Source organism: Desmodus rotundus, chromosome 12, assembly GCF_022682495.2.
Source record: "Desmodus rotundus isolate HL8 chromosome 12, HLdesRot8A.1, whole genome shotgun sequence".
Classification (NCBI taxonomy): domain Eukaryota; kingdom Metazoa; phylum Chordata; class Mammalia; order Chiroptera; family Phyllostomidae; genus Desmodus; species Desmodus rotundus.
In genome coordinates, this window is record NC_071398.1 from 50,406,036 (window position 1) to 50,429,080 (window position 23,045).

Consider the following 23,045-nt stretch of genomic DNA (forward strand, 5'->3'; position numbering starts at 1 on the left):
CAAAGAGGAGGGTGAGGAGCCACCAGCCAGGACCAGGCTGCTCCTGGGCAGCATAGGAAGCAGAGAGCTTGGCTGGCCAGTGGGGAGACAGAGGACAACCAGCACCAACATGAGAGTCAGCTCTTACTTTATTGTGTAATAAAAGTCGATAGTTTGAGAAGCACAGCTGGCTGGGGATGTGCAGAACTGGGCCTGGAAATGAGGAGCTGGGTGGCCTGAGCCCTCATTGGATTTGCAGGAGCCTTTGATCTGCTCCTCCAAGCCCATCTCCCTCCTCTTTCTCTTAAGGGTCTTTCCTCCCAGCTCTGAGCTCTGCTGATCGCCTCTGTACCCACTCCCAAGAGGATAATTTTTGCTCTCTGCTCATGTCCCTCAACTTTACTGTCTCAGCTCACTGCTTCCCCTCGCTCTCTGTCCCCATGACAGGTGTCCCCTGCTCTCAGGCTGTGTCTTGTTATGTCTTGGGAAGATCCTCCCTCCCAGTGTGGTTAACTACAGATGTGTTGTCGTCTCTTCCCCCTCCCCTCAGACTTGGAGACTAGACCTGCCATGAAAGAATCAGACCCACAGGAGGACAATTGGGAAGACAGACCATCCATTGCGGTGGTTACAGAAGGACCCCTGAGGGATGGTGTCCAGGGTTCTGCATGTGATGGATAGGGGACATGTCATGAATGGGTGGGGCAGCAACAGGAGAGCCCAGGGACCTGTGTGGGGCATTTGGACATGTCCCAAGTGTTAGCCCCTATATGTCATAAATTTAAGGTATTTGTCCACCGAAGCCCCATGCTGGCCCCACTGAGATCAGATGGACCTAGAGGAGTGAGGACGTACCCATTCGCCATGTGTGGGAAGGACTCAGGTACTTCCAGACTCCATCCTCCCTCCAAACTCTGCACAGACAGGAAGCCGGACGAGTGTGGGTACTGTGGCAAGGCTTTCAGCTATAACTCATCCCTGAAGGAGCAGCAGCAAATCCACACTGGGAAGAGGCCTTTCTCTTGCACCATGTGTGGGAAGCAGTTCACCCTGCGGTCTCACCAGCAGAGGAGGTGGAGGGAAGTGCCTGTACATCAGTCCTTAATAGATGTCCAAAGCCTCAGGTCCCAGGTGTTGATGGTAATTGTTGTGTCCTGGAGCCAATGAATTTGACAAAAGCATTAGTGGAGCGGAAGACCTGGGACTCTGTGTGACAAGGGTTAAATCCAATAGGGATAGAAAATTTCCTTTCAGGGGGAGGAGGCTGAGCATATTGACAGGCTGGTAGAAAGAGTGTTAGAAATGTGAGAAAGACAATTCTACTAAAGCCTAGCTGTTGTGTTGTTTACCTGTAACAGCTTTTTTTTGTCTGTTGAAGAGGACTTTGAGGTCCTTGATGGGTTCATACGCGTTCATACGTCTCAGGCTGTGGTTCCTGTGTGTACTTACAAGACACAGGTTTAAAGTGAGACAGGTGGACCTAAGTGGCTATTCCTGTGGGCTTTGCTGTAGTTGGGGTGTTTAGTAGGACCTGAAGAGGACCCTTTCATCTGGGTTGTAGCTGAGGCTTAGAGTAGTTGTTCTTCTAGGTTTTTTAAATAGACTATGGCCCCTGGTTTGACTTGTTAGTGTTGGTAGCTTTAAGTTTGTTTCTATATTCCCATAATGCCTTTTGTATTGGTCCTAGATTAATGGTGTAAGACAATTTAGGGTTTGTACTCTATGTTTAAGGCCTAGTGTGCCGTTAAGGGGCACATGTGAGATTGTGGCCATTTAATTTAGAGGTTCGGATTCGCAAACAGTAAAGACCCCAAGTCAAAGGTGAATAGTTAAGCACTTTATTAAGGGAGAGCAAAAAGAAAAGCAAGAATCAAGAGCATCCATCACCAGACAGGAAATCACCTACACTGGAACACAGATGCCGGGGAATCCCAAGAGGCAGCAGTGGTCGGGGTTCATCTGGGAACAGTTCCGAGTGATGCATGCTTCCCACGGGTGGGATTCCAAAGTCTCACTTTCGGGGCTCTGACTAAATATATTTTAGACCAACATTCCAAGGCCACATTCCAAGGGCCTTGTGTGATTTTGACTACCTAACTGTTCCCTCTGGGAGAAGGGCCAATTCTCCCAAGGGAACAGCTAAAGATCAAAAGGAACTAATCTCCCGGGGAGAAGGGCCAGTTCTCCCTGGGAGACAGCACTACATTTGTTTTTCCAATGAAGGTCACAGCTCAGGCATAAACAGGGAGAATTCTCCAAGTCCCTTTAACCCTTCATCCAGGCCCTCTGTCGGGGAATAGATAAGGTCAATTATATAATGGCTTTATAGGCTGCCCAGCTCAAGTGACTGGATGCCCACCTTAAGTCCTCTGCTGATGCTTGCCTCAGTAAATGAGGGCTGTCCCTAAATTCCTGAGAGAGGACAGCCCAGGTTAGTTGTTGCTTATGTGTCTGGGATTCTGTCAATTTAAAGAGAAAGTTCTGGTTGTAGGCCTTTCCGCTACTCCTGGGATGGTGCAGGACTGTGAAGAAAGGGGTCTGGAGATGGAAGTAAGGACAGAGTAGGTGGCTCCAGTACTACATAAGAAGATTACTGTCCTATCTGCCACATCCATGAACTCCCTAGGCTCCAGGCCAGTAATGGTGACCTCTTCAGGTGGGGCCCACTTGGAGGTGGGGGCAGCTTCAGTCCTGACTTACTATTTGCAAAGCAGTTGCAGCCTCAGACCCAAGGGCCCTCTGGTCTGAGGAATACAGTGCCTCTTTGTACTAATGGCACAGTGCCTGAGGTGGCACAGTGAGGTGGCTTGTCATGTTTTGGACATTACTTGGCCCAGTGGCAAGTCTCTGGGAATATGAAATACTTAGTGTCCTTGGTAGTGGGCCTGGAAGGAGTAGTGGAATGTGTCTCTCCTGATAGGGTGGCTACAATCTGGGCATGTTTATTTTTCTGTTTTTTAAATAAAAAAAAATTATTTTGAAAGATGAGAATGGAGGGAGAAAGAGGGAGAGAAAAAAAAATCAATGTGTGGTTGTCTCTCACATGCCCCCCCACTTCGGACCTGGCCCTCAACCCAGGCATGTGCCCAGACTGGGAATCAAACTGATGAACCTTTGGTTTGTAGGCCAGTAGTCAATCCACTGAGCCAAACCAGCCAGGGCCAATCTGGGTATGTTTAAACTCCTTCCTGTTTTATTATGCGCCATCATTCTAATTTTGTCATCACTTCCTAAGATGGACAGGAGGTTTAAGTACAAGCATGTCTCATATATGTTATCAGAAGAGATTTCCCTGGGGTTTGCTCATCTCCCATGATCAGAGAGAAATATTAGCAGGATATTATATGTGTCCATCTCCTCACCACACACACATACATCCACCAGAGCATCAGGAGACTTGAAGGATTTCCCATTTCCTTTATCACGGATGCTCATTTACCCAGTAAACACTCCCCATGGCATGAAATTTCATGGGGGGGATTTTCCTTTGGCCTGAGTTTCTTTAAAATGCTGCATAGAAGGGAATGTGTCCTTACAGGTGATCACCTGCTTTCCAGGGGGGCTGAGAGCTGACAAGAATGGGCAGCAAAGGAGATGCAAGTGTGAAGTTGGAATTTTTTTTACTGCTGAATTGGATATGGCACAGGGACGTTCATGTGACAGTGACAACTGTTTGTGATGGGGTTGAAGGGGAGTTGGGTCAAGTAGGAGCCTAAGTCCCTGGCTGGTGTGACTCAGTGGATTGAGTGCCAGCCTGTGAACCAAAGGGTTGCCGGTTTGATTCCCAGTCAGGGCACATGCCTGGGTTGCGGACCAGGTCCCCAGTTGGTGGCGGGGGGAAGGGCGCATGAGAGGGAACCACACATGGATGTTTCTTTCCCTCTTTCTCCCTCCTTTCCCCTCTCTCTAAAAATAAATAAATAAAATCTTTAAAAAAAAAAAAGAAGAAGAAGAAGCCTGAGTTGCTTTCTTCCCTGCTTAGTGGTGGCCGAAGAGGTTGTGTGAAGATTAAGGAAGTAGATGACTAATACATGAAGAACTAGAATTTCTGCATTCTCTGATAAGCAGGAGTCTCAAGAGACAAGGGGCTCCAGGTGAACTGTGAGTCACTTGCTCAACAAGTAACTGAGCTCCTCTCCGCCTGGAATGTTCCAGGCTCTGGGAGTCCAGCAGTGAGCGAACCACAGTCCCTTGTGTTACAGAGCCCCCCCTGCTCATTTCTGAGTGAGATCAGAGGTGATGAGTAGAAAGTGAAGGGTGGGGCTGTTTCAGCTTTGGCTGTCAGAGAGGACCTCTCCCAGATGGGGACATTGGGGCACATTCCCAGTTGCTAAAGAGAAGACAGCTGTGCCCTGCTCTCAGGCTGTGCCTTGTGGTATATTGGGATGGTCCACCCTGCCTGCGTTGTTAACTACACATGTTGTCTCTTTCCCCCTCCCTTCACACTTGGAGACTAGACCTGACCTGAAAGAACCAGACCCTCTGGAAGACCTTTGTGAAGACAGACCATCTGTTGCAGTGGAGGCAGAAGCACCCAGGGAGACTGGGCCCTGGGGTTGTGCCTGTGAAAGACTGGAGACACGGGTGACCAGACAGGCTGGTGACAATGGATCCCAGGGACCTGCAGCAAGAGGTTGTATGTGTCCTAAGTGTGAGACCCTGAGTATCGTGAATTTAAGGCATTCAAACCAAAGCTATTTGCAGGCCCCACCGAGATGGGAAAGACCAAACGAGGTGGGTGTATACCTGTTCACCAAGCATGGGGAGATCTTAGGTACTTCAAGCCTTGTCCAGCCTCCAAAGTTCCCACAGAAAAAAGCCCTTCCAGTGCATGGAGTGTGGCAGGCTTACGGCTATAACTGGTGCCTGAAGAAGCACCAAGTAATGCACACGGGGAGGACCCGTCCCTGCATGCCATGTGCGGGAAACAGTTCAACCAGCTGTCCTGCCTTACAATCCACCAGTGTGTGCACACTGGGGAGAAGCCCTATCAGTGCTCATCTTCCAGAAGGGCTCATCCCTACACATGCACTTGATCAGCCGCACCAGTGGGAGCCATACAGGAGCAGCCAGTGCAGCAACGTCTTTGCAATGAACTTCTTGCTCACCCTCCACTGGAGGACTCACACAGGAGAGAAGCCTTACTAGAGTGACAGGTGGGCAAAAAGTTGAGAGCTTCAACCTCACACAACACCAAAGGAGGATGCACCTGTACGGGGGAAGGGGACCTGGGAACATCTGAATCCACACTCAGTGGGCACATCCTGAGCCTATGCACCAGTATCAGAAAGGACATTGGAGCTCACAGGTAGGACTTAGGAGAAGTGCTGCCCAGACATGTCATAGAAATGTGGCTGCTGGGGACAGGCCACACCACGTACACGAGCAGCTTTCGTAGCATTGGCAGTGCTGTGTAGAAAGCAAGCACCCCCACAGGTCTAGCATCTGGGAGTGTGGCCAGGCGCTCTGTGGCTGCAGACCCAGATCCAGTAAACTGCTGTAGGAGCTTGGACAACACAGTCAGTGTCTCTGGTCTCCACCTCCTGGATAGTAAAGTGGAGGAGAGAAAGGAGAGAGGAAGAGGAAGATGTGGGCCATAGGGGGATATTGTCGTTTTGTCACACATGCATAGATCTAGTCCAGAGGTCAGTTTGTCACATCTGTGGGAGTCCTCGTTACCCCACACCCAGCCCCCAGTTTCCCTGCAACAGTAGAAGGTTCCAGGTAGTTTATGAGGGGAAGAAAAATTTTTTTCATGTTCACAAGTAATAATAATTGCATCAGATGCCATAGTTTCTCATAGGGATCTTCTAATTTTTTTTTAAATAAAACTTTACATTAAGGGAGACCAATGTCATTTAAAACACTCTTCGGGTATAAAAGGTACGTGTACAGGTTGTCCTGTCAAAATGAGTGTGAACACATTGGAGGAGGAGATTAAATACCCCACAGGAACCGCAGGAGCCCAGCAAGCCTGCCCAAGGTATGAGGCTACCTGCCCCTCCCAGCCCCGCATTCCTGGCTTGGGAATGGTCAGACCAGGTGGCAGGGCCCAAACCTTCAGTAGCAGAGATGGGGAAAGTGCCTGTTCTGCTGAAACTCAGCATTTTCTCCCCCTCCCTGCAAGGCTGTTTCAGTTACAGGAAAAAAAACAATCTCTCACATGACAGACTGTCCCTGACCCACCCTGTGCAACAGGAATTCTTGTGAAAATAAAAGTGCCTTCAGTCAGGCGGGGGCATTACCTAATCTATGCCTCACCCACAGCCTGGGTCATGTTTTTCATAATATTTCATTGTGGATGTTGATAGTGATCTCTTACCAATAATAAATAGTAAACCATATAAAATGGTGCTCTATTAACAATAAAATAATACATAAAACATTTATTAATAAATGGGAAATTAGTTACTGTTTTGTACAGGTTGTTAATTCTTTGAGATGCTTCTGTAAACATCAGAAAATGGCTGCTGACTGAGGACCCTGAAGCCCCTGCCCTGGCTCCCTCCAGCGTATCACCCACCAGGTGCCAGCTGGTGGTGACCAATACTTAGAATGCCTCCCACTTCCGTATAGTTGCTCATTTACTGAAGTGCTGCAGTGGGACAGACAGAGCACAGAGTGCTTCCCCACCTGGCCTCAAACTGGGGCCCTGCTGGTGGCTCATTTGGTGAAGCATTGCTCATGTATGCCAAGGTTGCTGGTTCGATCACCAGTCGGGGCGCAAACAAAAAAAAAACCATGAATCCTTTAATGATGGGGACAAGAGAAGAAAATCGATGTGTCTCTTTCTCTTAAATAAATAAATAAATAAAAATTTTAAAAAGTGAAGTAGATTCTTCTTCTTGTGGGGTGATCCTTTCAATAGTCTTTTTTAAAAAGATTTTATTTATTAATTTTTAGAGAGAGGGGAAGAGAAGGAGAAAGAAAGGGAGAGAAACATCAATGTGTGGTTGCCTCTCATGCCTCCCCCCGATCTGGGGACCTGGCCTGCAACCCAGGCATGTACCCTGACTGGTAATCAAACCAGTGATCCTTTGGTTCTCCAGCTGGTGCTCAGTCCACTGAGCCACATCAGTCAGGGCTCATGATTATTTTCAATGAAATGAGTGGTCCATATTAAGTCTTTGTAATATTTTACATTTATAAGCATCATATTTCACTCCCTAATCCTTCAGGAAAAAATCATAGACTATCCGGTTTCCCTGGCTGGTGTGGTTCAGTGGATTGAACGTTTGCCAGCAAACTGAGATCTCCGGTTCGATTCTTGGTCAGGGCACATGTTTGGGTTGTGGGCCAGATTAGCCCTGGTAGGTGGCTCACTTAGATGGAGCATTGTCCCTTGCACCAAAACATTGTGGATCACAACAAATGGATTTTTCTCTCACACCTATTTCTCTCTCTCACTTCCTCTCTCTCTAAAATCAAGTACATATCTTCCAGTGAGCAGTGAAAAAGAACAAAAGAAAGGAAAAGAAGTCATTAATCACCACCTAAGGCGGCTGCAGTTGGCATTTTTGTGGTCACTGAGACATTCAGCAAACACTTTTGCACTTGGCTTTGCAGTTTATGGTGTAAAAGGTCCCAGGCCAGGAGATCTCTTTCCCACCCCAGTGCCCCCATTTTCCTCTCCTGTGCCCTCCCTTGTTTGTACCACATCCTCATGTGGAAAGTAGCCTGATTGTCAGGACTAAATGTATATGTACATCTTAATGATACAGCTAGCCAGGCAGAACCACTGCGAGAAGGCAAGGGCAGGAACGGAAGGGATTACTTGAGTAGATCTCCACCAGCCCTGGGAATTGGTGAGGCTGTTGTAGCAAGGGGCATTGCCTTGGTAACAGAGCTCCTGACTTTTTTCCACAGGTAGTGTCCTATCCTGGAGGCAGATACCTTGCCTCAGGCAAGTGGACAGCAGCAGGAAGTGAATACCACAAAGAGCAGGAGCAGTGCTGTGAAGATGATTGGATAGGGGAAAAGCCCTCCTATCCCCTACTCATACCTGATTGGGCCCCAACCAAAAAGGTCAGAAAGTCCTCTTGGGGGAGGTGCTGGACCAAAGACTAGCCTGTCAGTCTGATAGGGGACTTAAGAGTTGGAAAATTTTAGTTTATGTAATAGCTAATAAGGTTAGTAATCAATGCATATAAAAGCTATTGTTCCAGGAACTGAAGGTATTACCGGCCCTGACTCCAGGAGACCATAAGCACTTCCACTTTGTGTCTTAAGAGGTCGGTGAGCAATTTAAGATGGTATCTGAGCCATTGTACTCCAGAGTGGGATGATGACGCCCCAGGACACAGCTAAAAACCACCGCCTAGAATGAGAATGCTGCAGTTCTTTTACTCCAATTTACTTGCACCTGAATTCTAAACCCCTTACCCACACCTTGTTCTCCTTATAAAAAGGGCCATTTTAAAATGGAATTTAAGACTGTCCGTTAGGGTATGAACCCACTGTCTTCTCAGACCACCAGCCGTGGGAATAATGCGCCCGTAAAGATCGACTCCCTGTCTTTGCTTTACAAGGTTCGGTGACTGGCAACAGCGCCGGTTCTGTCCGGTTTCAAGTCTAGTCTGGGAGAAGTCATTGGTCCTGGGTAGACCACACCCTCCCCAGCAGAGGGACTTTGGGAAAGTCATTGGGCATTCAGACCGTCCCACATTCGAAACTTATATAAACGCCGGTTGAGGAATAGCCGTTCTCTTGCACACCTGGCTCTGATACTGCCCTGTCAGTTGGCGGGACTCTGTGGCCCTGATAGAGACCTGACGAACGTTAGGGCCTGCTTGTTCCAGGAGGGAGCCTGAAACAGGACAGCAGTACCGGACACGCTGAGCTGCCTGGGTGACTGCTCAGCGGCAACTTTGGTTCTCAAAAGTTACTACTTTGAATCAGGAGCTGTGGACATGGCCTTCTGTTCTGGTTGGGCTGAGGGCGGCTGGGGTTTTTCCTCGGTTTTTCGGAGAGGATGGGCTTAGAGACAAGTGTCTGCCATATTCCTTGACCCTGCCTTTGAATGAAAAGCTCTTTCTCACCAGCCTCTGCCTCTAGAGCTTTCCTACTGGGAGCGACGGGCAGCTCAACCCCCGCTTTGGTTCTGTAACAGGCCCTGAGCGGGAGCTGGCACTTATCGGGAAGGGCTGATACTTCCTTTGTGTTTCAGATCGTTTGCTTCCTGGTTATCTCTGCACGCTTTACAAATTTTCTGCAAGTCAGCACGCCTACGCGTACCGAAGGCGAGAGACCAACACATCTGGGGAGGGGCTACATAGCGTCTTCCAGGCTCCACGCACGCACTGCCTTTTCTGCAATTTCCCTCTCCCTCCCTCGTTTCCAGCTCCTGGGACTTGTATCCTGGCGACCGCCGCTCAGACTCCGGTCTGCTCTGCAGCACTGGCTCTAAGGAGGCCCGGAGAGGACGTGACCGCAGCGCGTGGGGTCTGGGAAGTGTTCGAGGCTGCTCCGCACAGGCGCAGTGAGACCAGGGACTCCAGCGGACGCCGGAACTTTCCTGAGGTAGCCTCGTGGTGAGTCCGGGCGGAACAGGCAGAGGAGACTCGGTGCGGATCTGGGCGTGGTCGTGCGGGTGAAGGTTCTGCCTGTAGCTCTGTGTGTGTGTGTGTGTGTGTGTGTGTGTGTGGCTCTCGGGTTGTCTCGCTGTGTCCCTGTTTGTCACGGTGTACGGGTGCGCGAAGCCACCTGTGTCTGCCTTTAGTCGTGTGTGTGTGTGTGTGTGTGTGTGTGTGTGTGTGTGTGTGTGTGTCGGCTGCCTGTCTTGATCTATCTGGGGCCGCTCTGTGTCCATGTCTGTGTGCGTTTCTGTCTTTTTTTCTGTCCTCGGTGCCTCAGCGTGAGGGCGCCATCCAGGTGTCCACCTGTGTCTCGTCTCTTCCTCTGAGCCTGAGTGTCTAGTGTGATTGTGTCTGTGCGTGTGGGGTGCGCCTGTTTTGTCCGAGCCTTCCCCTGTCTGTGTGCGCCTGCGCCTCTGTCTCTGGGCATGGCTGACGTGTGTGGGGGTGCGTCAGTGGTGCCGTCCAGAGAACGTGGAGAAGACGGCCCTCCTGGACAGGCGGGCCTGGGGGAGCTGCTGCCTGCGGGCCCCAGACCCCATCTCCTTCCTGCCCTCAGAGCCTCCCCTGGGTCTGGGAGGGCAGGACGTGTGTGGTAGGCAGGTGTGGGGTCAAGAAAGAGGGTCAGAGACCCTACCCCATGCTGACCACTGTGGATTGTTCAGGGAGTGTGTTGGGGGCCCAGGGTATCGTTCTGGGCATTATACAGGCCTCCCGGTGACTCCAAGTTAGGGATCCTCACCATCCCCATTTTGCATAGTGAAATTGAGGTTCAGAGACTTTAAGTGAATCATCCAACTCCACACCCAGGCATCCAGACACCAGAGCCACCACCCTAAACACCCCACACTGGGAAATTCTTGTTTTCCCATAGAAACCATGGAGGGCAGAGAATGTCAGAAAGCTAGGATAGAAGAGGAGGAGCAGGAGCAGCTGCCACCCCTGGCTGTGCAGCCACATATCTCAGGACACTCTGGGTTCAGTGGTTGCTCCCCCAGTACACATGCTATTTCCAGGGCCACTGTGCCTTCATGGCCTCCTTTTAAATAAAGTAAACTTAGAGTAACGTTTGCATTGCTGTAATGACGAAAAATGGTCCAGGCTGCATTAGATTTGCATTTTCTCTTAAATTATCAAAACAAATGATATTTTCAAGGGCTTCTAGTGGTATAAGCTGACCTGGGCCCACTGTGCCTACTGGGTAAGTCAGACCCAGGGAGGAGGGGACAGAGGGTAGAGGGTCCCTTTCCTCTCTCCAGGCTATTGGACTGGGTGTGTGCACAAGTGTGCGTCTTGGGGCAGTGCATGTGTGTGGGTCTGACATGTGCACCAAGCACATGGACCCTGCTGTACTCAGCCCATCCCTAATCCCACCCTTATCTTCTTGAGCACACAGCTTACCTTTTTGGGCCTCAGTTTCTTCATCTGTGAAATAGGGTGAGTGAAAATAGCCCCAACCATGCAGGATGTCAGGAGGATTAAATCAGGGACATTGGTGGAGGACCTTGGATGCCATAGGCCCCCTGCATGCATTCACTATCATGTTGTGGCTGTCCTTGTCTGCCTGTCTTGCAGTGGGTGTGCCTGTCAGGTCTGCGTTGTGGGTCACACCTCCACCTGATCCCTCACTGTGTCTTTTTCTTTCTCTCCCTGCACACAGCCTGCCGTGCCCAGGTCACAATGGGCACTGGAAAAATGGTCACCCATCAGCAGACCAAGGAGTCCCTGGTGAGTCATGTCATTCTCTGGCTCCTCCTTCCTGAGGGTCATGCTTCTGGGCAGGGATGACCCGTGCACCCCCTGTCCAAACCCCATCAGGCCCCAGGTCCCTCTCCCCATCTCCTGGGGTTTTGTCCACCCTGATTTGAGAGAGTACTGTCCTGACCTTGACGTTTCTCAACAGGAGGGGACAGGATGGCTCAGGAGTGAGCTGTCCTATCCTGAGGGCTCTCAGGAGACACCTGTGGGCACTTGGGATGTGGCAGCTTCAACACACGCAATGAAGTGTGACAGAGGCCTCTGGCAGGGAGTGCTGGATGAGGGACCTTCAGAAGTAGGCAGATGGCACTAAAGGCCTGGGGCCTGGATGAGGTGGGGAGGAGGACACCTGTGGTGAGGGAGTGGTTGTGGGGGTGCTCCACCACCCCCTGCCCCTGGCCTCCACAGATGAGAATAAGTCTACCAAGACATGATCTGCTGGGGAGGGAGGGTGGCTGATCTCTCAAAGGAGAAGGGCCAGGAGCCTGTTCCTCAATGGGTTTTTATTGGGTTCCATTTGCACAGGTTCATCAATCATTGTCAGGCAGTAATGATCAAACAATAGGTAACATTCCAAGAAGTATGAGGGCTTATTCTGAGTCAGGGTCAGTTAGCTAAAGACCATAAAACTTTGGAAACAAACTCTTTTCATGCTTGGACCCTTATCAGAAAATTGAGGGCATCTTAGCAAAGCAGGTTTCACAGGATTTTGTGCACTCTTTCTTAGGCCTGATCCCCCCCAGGGAACCGCGTGTTCCTGCCCAGCATTGTTTGAGGCTTAAGTCAGGTGGGGAAAGTAAGGAAGCCAAGAGATTAGGAGACTTCTTGAGACAGAATGAGGACTCAGGCTATGTCAAAGCTGAGGGGTGAGGGCCCATCACCCCCTTTTTCTGTAGCCTCCTATGTCCTTCCCTGAGGGCTCTTTTTTGACTGTGCCTGTCTTAGATCATCCCTCCCTTAAGGAATCCTAACTGTCATTGGCTAACCAGTCATCTGCCCGGGGCTAAGCAGGGTGAAGTAAAAGGGGGCAGAGGCAGCGCCCCTGTCAGGAAGATTAGCTTTGTCTCCTAAGTGGCTTATGGTCCCAAGGTCTCTCACTCAGCCTTAGCCATGGGGGGGGGGGGGGGGCGGGTTACAGCTTCTGAAACCAGGCATGGCAGGTCCCAACAAGTGGTGAATGTCCCTGACTGTCCTTGTGATGTTTTAGTGGGTGTCTATTTGTGGTATTTTTCTCTAAACTTCCTTCTATGGAAGAAAAACTTGACAATAAAAGATGTACAGATGTACCCATGGCTGGTGTAGCTCAGTGGATTGAGCGTGGACTGTGGACCAAAGGGGCGCCAGTTCCATTCTGTCAGGGCACATGCCTGGGTGTGGGCCAGGTCCCCAGTAGGGCCATGCGAGAGGCAACTGCACATTGATATTTCTCCCCCTGTCTTTCTCCCTCCCTTCCCCTCTCTCAAAAAATAAATAAATAAAATCTTTAAAAAGAACACACAAAAATGTACAGATTTGGGTCAGTTGGTTAGAGGTTCATCTTCATATGCCAAGGTTGTGGGTTTGATTGCTGGTCAGGACACTTTCTAAGGAGCAACCAATGAATTCATCAGTATGTGGGACAACATCTCTTGCTTTCTGTCTGTCAAATCAGTAAATTTATATATATGTCTGGGGGTAAATCATTTTTTTTTTAATCAACAGTGGAATGTTCATTGAGTTTTAGGGAGACAGGAAGAGAGAGGGGCGGGGGAGAGGGATACAGATCTGAGAGCGAAATTTTGATCAGTTGCTCCCACATGCGCTCCAAGCTGGTATAGATCCTGCAACTATTTAGTGTCTAACAGAGTCCCAACCAACTGAACCATTTGGCCAGGGATGGGCATCAGTACTTGCCCGGCATTTTGTATGATTTATTTTTCATCTTTTTAAATTATGAAAGTGGAGCAATGGTGTAAAGATTTTAATTATTTTTCAGAGAGAGGAGAAGGGAGGGAGAAATATAGGGAGAGAAACATTAGTGTGTGAAATAAATATTCATGGGTCCCACTAGCAGCATCCCTGTTTGGTACTTGCCCACTGCCCACTCATGTGCACTGAGTCAGAATAAACAAGACACCTTTCTGTTTTAGGCTGGTTCTCAATCCACTGAGTGACAACAGTCACAGCTTTTTATTTCGTTTTGGTTTTTAAACATTCATTTATTTTATTTGTAGAGAAAGGGAGGTAGAGAAGTATCAATGTGTGCTTTCCTCTCACACATCCCCAACTGGGGATCTGGCCCACAGCTGAGGCATGTGCCCTGACTGGGAAATGAACCGGCAACCCTTCGGTTTGCAAGCAGGCGTTCATTCCACTGGGCCACACCAGCTGGGACTGTGACACTTGGTTTTTAGAAATGTTTTAGGCCATTTATGGTGCGCAAATTGCTTTTATTTGATTGAGATTTTGTTTATTTTAGAGAGAAGGGAGTAGAGGGATATAGTAGGAAAGAAACATCGATCTGAGTAAATCATTGATCAGTTGCCTCCCATATGCACCCCAAGTAGGACCACACCCTTAACCTTTGGTTGTATACACAGGTTGCAACCAGCTGAGTTACCCGGTCAGGGCTGCACATTTCTATAAGTGGAATCACAGAACACGTGGTTTTTTGTATCGCGCTGCTTTCACTGAGCACCGTGTATTTGATGTACTCCGGGTTGTAGTAGGTGTCCTCTTCAAGGGCTGTGCACTATGCCATTGTGCAGGTAGTCCCTGTTGTATGCGCTTATCAGGTGGTACCATTTGGGTTGTTTCCACTTACCGGGTGTTATTTCTCATGCTGCTGTGAACATTCATGCACAGTTTTTTGTTTGATCTCACTTCCTTTGAGTGTAGGAGAGGAAATAATGGGTCCTTTAATTTCAGTATATTTAACCATTTAAGGAACAATCCTCCTGTTTTCCAGTGTGGCTGCACCATGATGTCTCCATTTTGACCTTCTGTTTAATCGTTGCCTTGGTTTCCTCTTTTACCTACATTGTTTAAGATTTGCAAATGGTTGTTATTTCCATGTTGTTGGCTCTTGAGTATTAAATTTCTCTTTCTTACTGTCTTTTTGTGTAATTGCACTCTGATTTTTCTAAAAATAGAGCCTGCCCTGGCTGGGTGTCCCAGTTGGTTATGACATCATCCTGCACACCAAAAGGTTGTGGGTTCAATCCCTGGTCGGGGCACGTGCATGATGCGAACAGATCGATGTCTCTGTCTCTCTCTCTGACCCTTCCTTCCTCTTCCTCCAAAATCAGTATGTATGTCCTCGAGTGAGGATTAAAAAAAAAATAGAGCCTGATTTCAGCTCTTTGGAACTGGGTGAGGTTTTTCTTGTGACAAAGTGGTTTGTGCCATTAGACAAGAATCCCAAACAGATTGAGCCCTGGAATGAGTGGCCTCAGTCATGTACCCATAGAGCGCTCAGAGGACTTTAGTTCACTTGAAGGGAAGCCCCTTTTTCGGGGAATATCCCAACCCTTCTGAGGAGGGCCTTGTGTCTCAACTCCCACACTTTTTAAAAAAGATTTTATTTATTTGTTTTTAGAGAGAGAGGAAGGGAGGGAGAAAGAGGGAGAGAAACATCATTGTGTGGTTGCCTCTCATGCCTGCCCCCCCATCTGGGGACCTGGCCCACAACCTAGGCATTAGTCCTGACTGGGAATCGATCCAGGGACCCTTTGTTTCACAGGCTTGCTGTCAATCCACTGAGCCACACCAGCCAGGGCTCACTTCCCACACTTGTGCTGTAGAGAGTGGGCACCCAGATGCCCAGGAGTGACTCAGGCTTTCAGTTTCTCCCATCTTGGGTTCAGTGCCTGAAGCCTGCTCAGTAAAATATTCATTGAGCGAGTTCATTCAGGCAGGGTGACTTAGGGAAGACTTTCATCAGGAGTTATATTTAAAAAGTTAAAATGAAATAAGTACAATAATAAAGGGGAGCAGGAGAAAATTTGGGGGGTGGTTGATGAATTTGTGACCTCGATGATAAATTCAATAGATTATACTTATTGAGTTGGCCAAAAGGCCCATTATGTTTTTCTGTAAAGTAAAAGACACATTTTTCATTTTCACCAGTGACTTTGTTGATTTGGATATTTTGGCTTCAGCCTCCTCAGTGCTCCAGTGTTGTTTAAGCCTCAGGACTTGACCCACCAGTTCCACCCAGAATCTCCCTCCATGGACCTAACCTCAGATCACCCCTTCCGATTTCCCAGACACCACTGAGAGCTGCCACTGCTCAGGCACCTGTCACTTTGGTATTGACCAGTTAAGGGTCCATAGAGGGGGTTTTCATCTAACCTGTCTGACATGATATGTCATTGTGGTTTTAGTTTGCACCTCTCTGATGATGAGTGATGTTGAGCATTTTTTCATATGTACTTTGGCCATCTGTGTGTCCCATTTGATGAAGTGTCTGTTCAGGTATTTTGTCCATTTTGAACTGTGTTGTTTGCCTTCCTGTGAACAGTGGCATAGTTCATTTGTCTGGCCCTGGACCACCCAGTGTACTTAGGTACCAAAGATACTGAGCGATCAGGCCCTTCAGACCTCCACATATTCTCGACCCCATGACAGGTGCAACCTGTATACCCTCCTGACCCTCCCATCCCTCCTGGCCATGTCTTCTGACTGATGGGTGGTGTGCGCTTCCTCTTACAGGGATCAGTGACGTTCAGGGATGTGATCGTGGACTTCACCCAGGAGGAGTGGCAGCAGCTGAAGCCTGCGCAGAAGGACCTGTACAGGGACGTGATGATGGAGAACTACTGGAACCTGGTCTCGCTGGGTAAGGGGGCAGCTTCACGTCACTCACCATGTGCCTGTCACTCCAGGATGACACAGAAATAGAAAAGATGGACAGATCCAACATATAGAATATTCAGATTACTGTAAGCTAAAAATAAGGTTGATAGATGATGAAGTGGGGAAGAGTATTTAGTGCATCTATAACAGCCAGAGTATTATAAGTATACAAAGAACTGCTACACAGAAATGAGAAAAGCACCATATGAATGATAGAGAGATGGACCCGGCTTATCAGCATTCAATTCTCATATATACAAATGCATGGAGTTACACTTTACAAAGATGTTTGAACTGTACTAATCAACAAAGAAGTACCAATTGAGTCACAGAAATACAATTTTTACCTATGAGATAAACAGGTATGAAAAGAATAGTAACCCTGCCCAGGTGTGGCTCACTTGTTTGGAGAATTTCCCGACCCAGAAGGTTGCGGGTTTGATTCTCTGTCAGGGTACCTATGTAGGCTTGAGTTTGATCCCAGATGGCACATATCTAAGAGGAAAACCAATAGACATTTCTCTCTGTAATGAATGTTTCTCTCCTCTTTCACTCTTTACCCTGTTCTTCCCCACCCTCTTTCTCCCTATGTAAGAATATCCTCATCTGTGGTATAAAAAAAGAGTTAATCTTCCTGTATTATGAGGGTGCAGAAAAAAGGACTACCCATTTTAGATGCATGATGTTGGGACAGCTCTTTGGGAAAACAGTTTGTTCTTATCAACCAAATTTGAATGATTCCACTGTGGAATGTATCATTAACATTTTTCCTATAAGTGTGCAGAGATTTTATAAGAAGAAAATTCCAGAGAAATGTCCTACATGCCCACCTACAAGGTTGTCAAGCAAAAGAAGGTACAATAGTGGTGGAAATCATAAAAGTCTTCAAAGTCGAGTACTCTTAGTAGTCACTGACGTGGAGAGATGTCCCTAGTAATATGGTTCAGTAAAAACACTAACTTCCACAATTAGTGTATAGTCACATTTCTTTAACAGGTTTTCTGGTAGTTTACCTGACCTCCACAACTGTACATAGTTAAAGCGAATAATTTGATGCATTTTGACATTTGTATCCACCCAAGAATTAATCGTCATGATGCAGATATGTCCATTAACCCAAAAAGTTTTTCTTTCATTTTGCCCACCCCACAACCTCCAGTGACCATTGTGGTTTAGGTTGCCTTTTCAGGAAAAAATTTTTTTAGATTTTATTTGTTTTTAGAGGGAAAGAGGGAGAAAGAAGGGGAGAAACATCAATGTGTGGTTCCCTCTTGTGCGCCTACTACTGGGGACCCAGCCCACAACCTAGGCATATACCCTGACTGAGAATTGAACCGGCAACCCTTTGGTTCACAGGCCCACATTCAATCTACTGAGCTACACTAGCCAGGGCCTGTTATAAAATTTTATATATGGAATCATATGGCACATATTGTTTTGGTTTTTTTTCTTGATTTCTTACCCTTCACATCATTTCTTTGAGGTTCACTCATGGCTACTGTATATAGGAATCATTCCCTTCATTTTTTTCCTTGTTTCTTTTTCATTGTTTAGAAAGAGAGATGAGAGTATGTTAGAAACATCAATCAGTTGCACCCCATACAAGCCCTGAACTTGGACCCAACCCACAGTCTTTGGTGCATTTGACAGCACTCTAACCAGCTGAGCTGGGCATCCAGCACAATAGCTGACTTCTTCTTATTGCTGAGTAATATTCTACTTCCGGGATACATCACCATGTGTTATCCTTTCACTTGATGATGAACATCAGGATTGTTTCCAGTTCTAGACTCAAGGGAAGGGTCTCAATCTATGGTTTCTGTGGCCCTTCAGGGTTTTAATGGGGTAGGGAGACAGCTGCTTACCACTCTTGTGTTCTTTGTTACTGCCTAGGAAGGAGGGCTATATGTGGCAGGATCTTCCCTTTTTAAATGAGATCTCTTGTGAAATTTCTCACAGTTTTTAAATGTTTGGATGAACCTTAAAGTGCATATGCAGAGTCTGGATTCAGGGCAGCCCCATGGGATGGGAACAAAGATTGAGGATCCCATGGCACAAGGCAAAACCTGCTTGGAGCAGGTGTGGTCACCAGGGAGGAATTAGTGTGCTAAGGGGAGGTGTGAGGAGCCAGCCCAAGGGCCAGGCCACTCCTGGGCAGTGTAGGAATTTGGGAGCTTCAGTGGCAGGCGAGGAGGCAGAGGACAGCCACAGAGCCACATGAGAATCAGCTCTTACTGTATCATTAGTAATAACAGTCAATGCTTTGAGAAGCAAGCTGTCTGGGAACATGCAGGACGAGGCCTGGAAGAAAGGAGCCAGGTGCAGTGAACCCTCCCTGGGTGTGTGGGATCCTTTGATGCGCTCCTCCAAGCCTGTTTTCTCCCTCTGTCTCTTCAGGGTTTCCTCCCAGCACTGAGCTGTGCTGGCCGCATTTGCACCCACTCCCAATGAGGCCTTTCTCGCTCTGTGCTCACCTCCCTACAACTCACTGTCTCACATCACAGCTTCTCTTCTCCCTCTGTGCCCACGACAAGCTGTCCCCTACTCTCAGGCTGTTCCTTGTCGTGTCTTTGGAACATCCTCCCTCTCAGTGTGGTTAACTGCATGTATGTCATCATCTCTTTCCCCTCCCCTCAGACTTGGAGACTGAAGGGGACATGAACGATCCGGACCCAGAGAAGGACTCTTGGGAAGACAGACCATCTGTTACGGTAGTAGGACTTATGAGGAATGGAGCCCAGGGTTACACTGGTGAAAAAGCGGGGATACAGGGGGACAGGGTGGGGCAGCTACGCAGGAGCACGGGGAACTGTCTGGGACATTTGAATATGTCCCAAGTGTTAGCCCCTGAAAGTTGTGAATTTAATATATTTGTCCACCAGAGCTCCATGCCAGCCCCACCAAGATTGGAAGGACCGAGAGGAGCGGGGATGCACTGTTTCACCATGTGTGGGAAGAACTCAGGTACTTCCAGACTCTGTCCTCCCTCCCAACTTTGTGCAGAGAAGAAGACTTGCAAGTGTGGACACTGTGGCAACAGTTTGAGCTATAGTTCATCCCTGGGGGAGCATGAACGATTCCACTCCGGGGAGAAGCCATATATGTGTGAGGAGTGCAGGACGTCCTTTAGCCAGGAGGATAACCTCATCCTACACCAGAGGACGCACACCCGGGAGAATCCTTATGTGTGCAGGGAGTGTGGCAAGGTGTTCAGATGGAATAGTCACTTCATCAAGCATCTGAGGATGCACTCCGGGGAGATGCAGTATGTGTGCAGGGACTGCGGTAAGGCCTTCAGGAAGAAAAAGTACCTCGTGCAGCATGAGAGGACACACACTGGGGAGAAGCCATATGTGTGCGGGGACTGTGGCAAGGCCTACAGTCAGAAATCGAGCCTCAATTTGCATCAGCGGATGCATACCGGGGAGAAGCCATACTCATGTGGGGACTGTGGTAAGGCCTTCACACAGAAATCAATGCTATGTGTGCATCAAAGGACACACAATGGGGAGAAGCCTTATGCATGCAGGGTCTGCAGTAAGACCTTCAGAGAGAATAGGCACCTCATTGAGCATCAGAGGTTACACACGGGAGAGAAGCCATATGTGTGTGGGGACTGCGGCAAAGCCTTCAGCCAGAAATCAACCCAGAATGCCCATCATAGGACACACACTGGGGAAAAGCCATATGTGTGTGGGGACTGTGGCAAGGCCTTCAGCAAAAAAGGGAACCTCACTCTGCATGAGAGAATGCACACTGGGAAGAAGCCATATGTGTGCGGGGACTGTGGGAAGGCCTTCAGTCAGAAATTGAGACTCAGTTTGCATCGCCGGATGCACACTGGGGAGAAGCCATACTCGTGTGGGTACTGTGGAAAGGCCTTCACCCAAAAAAGGTACCTCATTGTGCATGAGAAAACGCACTCGGGGAAGAAGCCGTACTCCTGTGGGAACTGCAACAAAGCCTTCAGCCAGAAATGGAACCTTTGTATGCATCAGAGGACGCACAGTAGGGAAAAGCCGTACAAGTGCGGTGATTGCGGCAAGGCCTTCAGAGAGAATAGGCAACTCATGGAGCATCAGAGGACACATAGTGTGGAGAAGCCATACATGTGTGAGGACTGTGGCAGGGCCTTCAGAGAGAATAGGCAGCTCATCAAGCATCACAGGATGCACACTGGGGAGAAGCCGTATGTGTGTGGGGACTGTGGCAAGGCCTTCAGAGAGAATAGGTACCTCAACAACCATCAGAGGATGCACACCGGGGAGAAGCCATACACGTGCGGGGACTGTGGCAGGGCCTTCAGCTATAAGTGTAGCCTCACTGAGCATAAAAAGACGCACACAGGAGAGAAGCCGCATGTGTGTGGGGACTGTGGCAAGGCCTTCAGCAAGAAATGGAATCTCACTGGGCATCGGAGGTTGCACACTGGTGAGAAGCCATATTTGTGTAGGGACTGCGGCAAAGCCTTCAGCTGGAAATCTATCCTCAGTGTGCATGAGAGGATGCACACTGGGGCAAAGCCATTTGAGTGCGGGGACTGTGGCAGCACCTTCAGCCACAAATCGAGCCTCATTGCGCATCAAAGGACTCATACCAAGGAGAAGCCATACACATCAGGGTAGTTCAGCAAGGCATTTAGCAAGAACTCCTTATTCTTGCTAAATGAACGCAGTACAGGCACCAGACACCGGGTAGTAGCGCCGCCAGTGCTCCATCTGCCAGAAGGACTTCATGACGTCTCATCCCTACAGAACATCCTGACCAGCCACCCTGTGGAGAAGCTTTGTAAGTGTGGCCAGTGCAGAAAAGCCTTCATCAGGAAACTTTAGCTCCCCGTTCACGGGAGGAACATGTGGGAGATAAGCCCTACGAGTGTGGCAAGTGCAAGAAAACCTTCAGCAGGAATTTCTACCTCATGTGACACATAGCAGGGAATTGGGGGATCTTAGAATCCAAACCCAACTGACAGATCCTGAGCCCATGGGCCCGTGCCAAACTCGATATTGGAGCCCATGGGTAGGATGCAAGAGAATTCCTAATCAGACATGTCTTAGGAATATGGGAGGTGAGGACAGTCCATGGCGTTCTCATCATTTGCTTCCCAAGCATCGGCAAGGCCAGGTGCAAAGCAAGACGCCCTACAGGTCTAATACCCAGGAGCATGGCCAGGGGCACTGTGGCTCTAGACCCAGCTGGAGTAAACTGTCCTATGAGCTTGGACCACACAAGCAGTGTGTGTGAGGATCCATCTCCTCAACAGGAAAATGCAGGAGGGGGAGGAGAATGGAAGAGCTGGAGGTGGGCTCTATGGGGACATGGTCACTTTCTCACACATGCCTGGATCTAGTCCAGCGGTCAGGTTGTCACCATCTGTGTGTATCTCATTTTCCCCAAACACAGCCCCCAGTTTCCCTGCAACACCAGCTGGAAGGCCCCAGCTCATAAGCTGTATAAACTACCAAGTAGTTCGCAAAGAGAAAAATTACTCTTTTCATGATTAGGAAGTAGCAGTCATAGCTTCAGATACCAAAATCTCTCATAGTGGTCTTTAAAATATATTTTTAAAATAAAACTTTTAATGAAGTGAAATGAACATCATCTTGTTTTCTAAAATTTTATTTATTTTCAGAAAGAGGGAACAAGAAGGAGAAAGACAGGAAGAGAAACATCAATGTGTGAGAAGGCCCTAACCCAGGCCGGTGCCCTTACTGGGAATTGAATCAGCAACCTTTCAGTTCACAGGCTGGCTTCCAGTCCACTGAGCCACACCATCAAGGGCCACCAACATTATTTTAAACAGTTGTCAGGTGCAAAAGAGGGAGTTACTGGTTGTCCCGTCCAAATGAGTGTCAACCATCGCGGGGAGGGAGCACAAATACCCCACAAGAACCCAGCAGCAGGTTGCAAGCCAGGTGCTCCTCATAGCCCTGGATTCCTGGCTTGGGACTGGTTTACCATGTCTGATGTTCATTATGAAAACAGTTTCCCTGGGGTTTGCTGGTCTCCATGCTTTTGGAGAAATATTAGGAGGAAATTACATTTGTGCATCTCCCCACCACACACATATTAGGACCAGCAATATCTGGAGGTGAGTTATTTCTCATCTTTATCCTGGATGCTCATTTACCCAATACACATTCCTCATGGGATTAATTTTTATAGGAGTGTTCTCCTTTGCCCCAAATTTTTAAAAATGATTTTATTTTTTGGAGGAGAAGGGAGGGAGGAATAGAGGGAGAGAAACATCGTGTGGTTTCTTCTCAAGTGCCCCCTACTGCAGACCTGGCCTGCATCCCAGGCATGTGCCCTAGACTGGGAATCAAACCAGTGACCCTTTGGTTGACAGGTTGCTCTCGGTCTCTTGCTCACCTGTCCATGATAGTATGAGTTGGCGGGACTTTGTGTCCCTGGAGAAAACCTAGCTAAGGTCGGAGCCTGCAGGTTCCAGGAGGGAGCCTGAAACCAGACAGCAGCCACCAACAAGCTGAGCTGCCTGGGTGACTGCTCAGCGGCAGCTACGGTTCCCAAAAGATGGTAGTTGGAAGCAGGAGCTCTGGACTCGGCCTTCTGTTCTGGTTGGGCTGAGGACGGCTGGGGTTTTCTCGGTTTTTCGGAGGGGATGGGCTTTGAAACAAGTGTCTGCCATTTTCCCTGACCCTGCATTTGAATAAAAAACCTGTTTCTCTTCAGCCTTTGCCTCTAGAGCTTCCCTATTGGGGACGACGGACGGCAGAACCCCCACATTGGTTCTGTAACAGTAACACGCCGTGAATGGGAGGCAAACAGCCGATACTTTCTCTGTGTTTAAGATCATTTGCTTCCTGGCGTCTGCAGGTTTTACAAATTTTCCGCAAATGAGCACGCCCAACCAGAGAGCAGGACGTCTGGGAGGATGCG

General features: G+C 48.6%; 1 protein-coding gene across 4 annotated transcripts; it reads left to right on the plus strand.

The window, feature by feature from the left end:
* The first annotated feature begins 7,817 nt into the window (after positions 1-7,817).
* On the plus strand, positions 7,818-22,812 carry LOC112313471 (zinc finger protein 420). 4 transcript variants are annotated; one of them, XM_053915988.2, is made up of 6 exons: positions 7,818-8,004; positions 9,320-9,509; positions 11,212-11,279; positions 16,002-16,128; positions 18,783-18,856; positions 19,028-22,812. In XM_053915988.2, the coding sequence occupies exons 3-6, from the start codon at positions 11,232-11,234 to the stop codon at positions 20,768-20,770; spliced, it is 1,992 nt and encodes a 663-aa protein (XP_053771963.1). In that variant the 5' UTR covers positions 7,818-8,004; positions 9,320-9,509; positions 11,212-11,231; the 3' UTR covers positions 20,771-22,812. The 4 variants fall into 4 exon arrangements, with proteins under 4 accessions (XP_053771963.1, XP_053771965.1, XP_053771964.1 ...); XM_053915990.2 differs by lacking the exon at positions 7,818-8,004 and having other exon boundaries at positions 8,704-9,542; XM_053915989.1 differs by lacking the exon at positions 7,818-8,004 and having other exon boundaries at positions 8,704-9,509.
* Positions 22,813-23,045: the final 233 nt, after the last annotated feature.

What these genes read in the sequence shown, in the direction of transcription:
- LOC112313471 (XM_053915988.2), top strand. Translation starts at nt 11,232, where the DNA reads ATGGGCACTGGAAAAATGGTCACCCATCAGCAGACCAAGGAGTCCCTG. An exon ending in AGCAGACCAAGGAGTCCCTG is followed by an intron (nt 11,280 to 16,001) that starts GTGAGTCATGTC and finishes TTCCTCTTACAG; the next exon opens with GGATCAGTGACGTTCAGGGA. An exon ending in CTGGAACCTGGTCTCGCTGG is followed by an intron (nt 16,129 to 18,782) that starts GTAAGGGGGCAG and finishes CCCTCCCCTCAG; the next exon opens with ACTTGGAGACTGAAGGGGAC.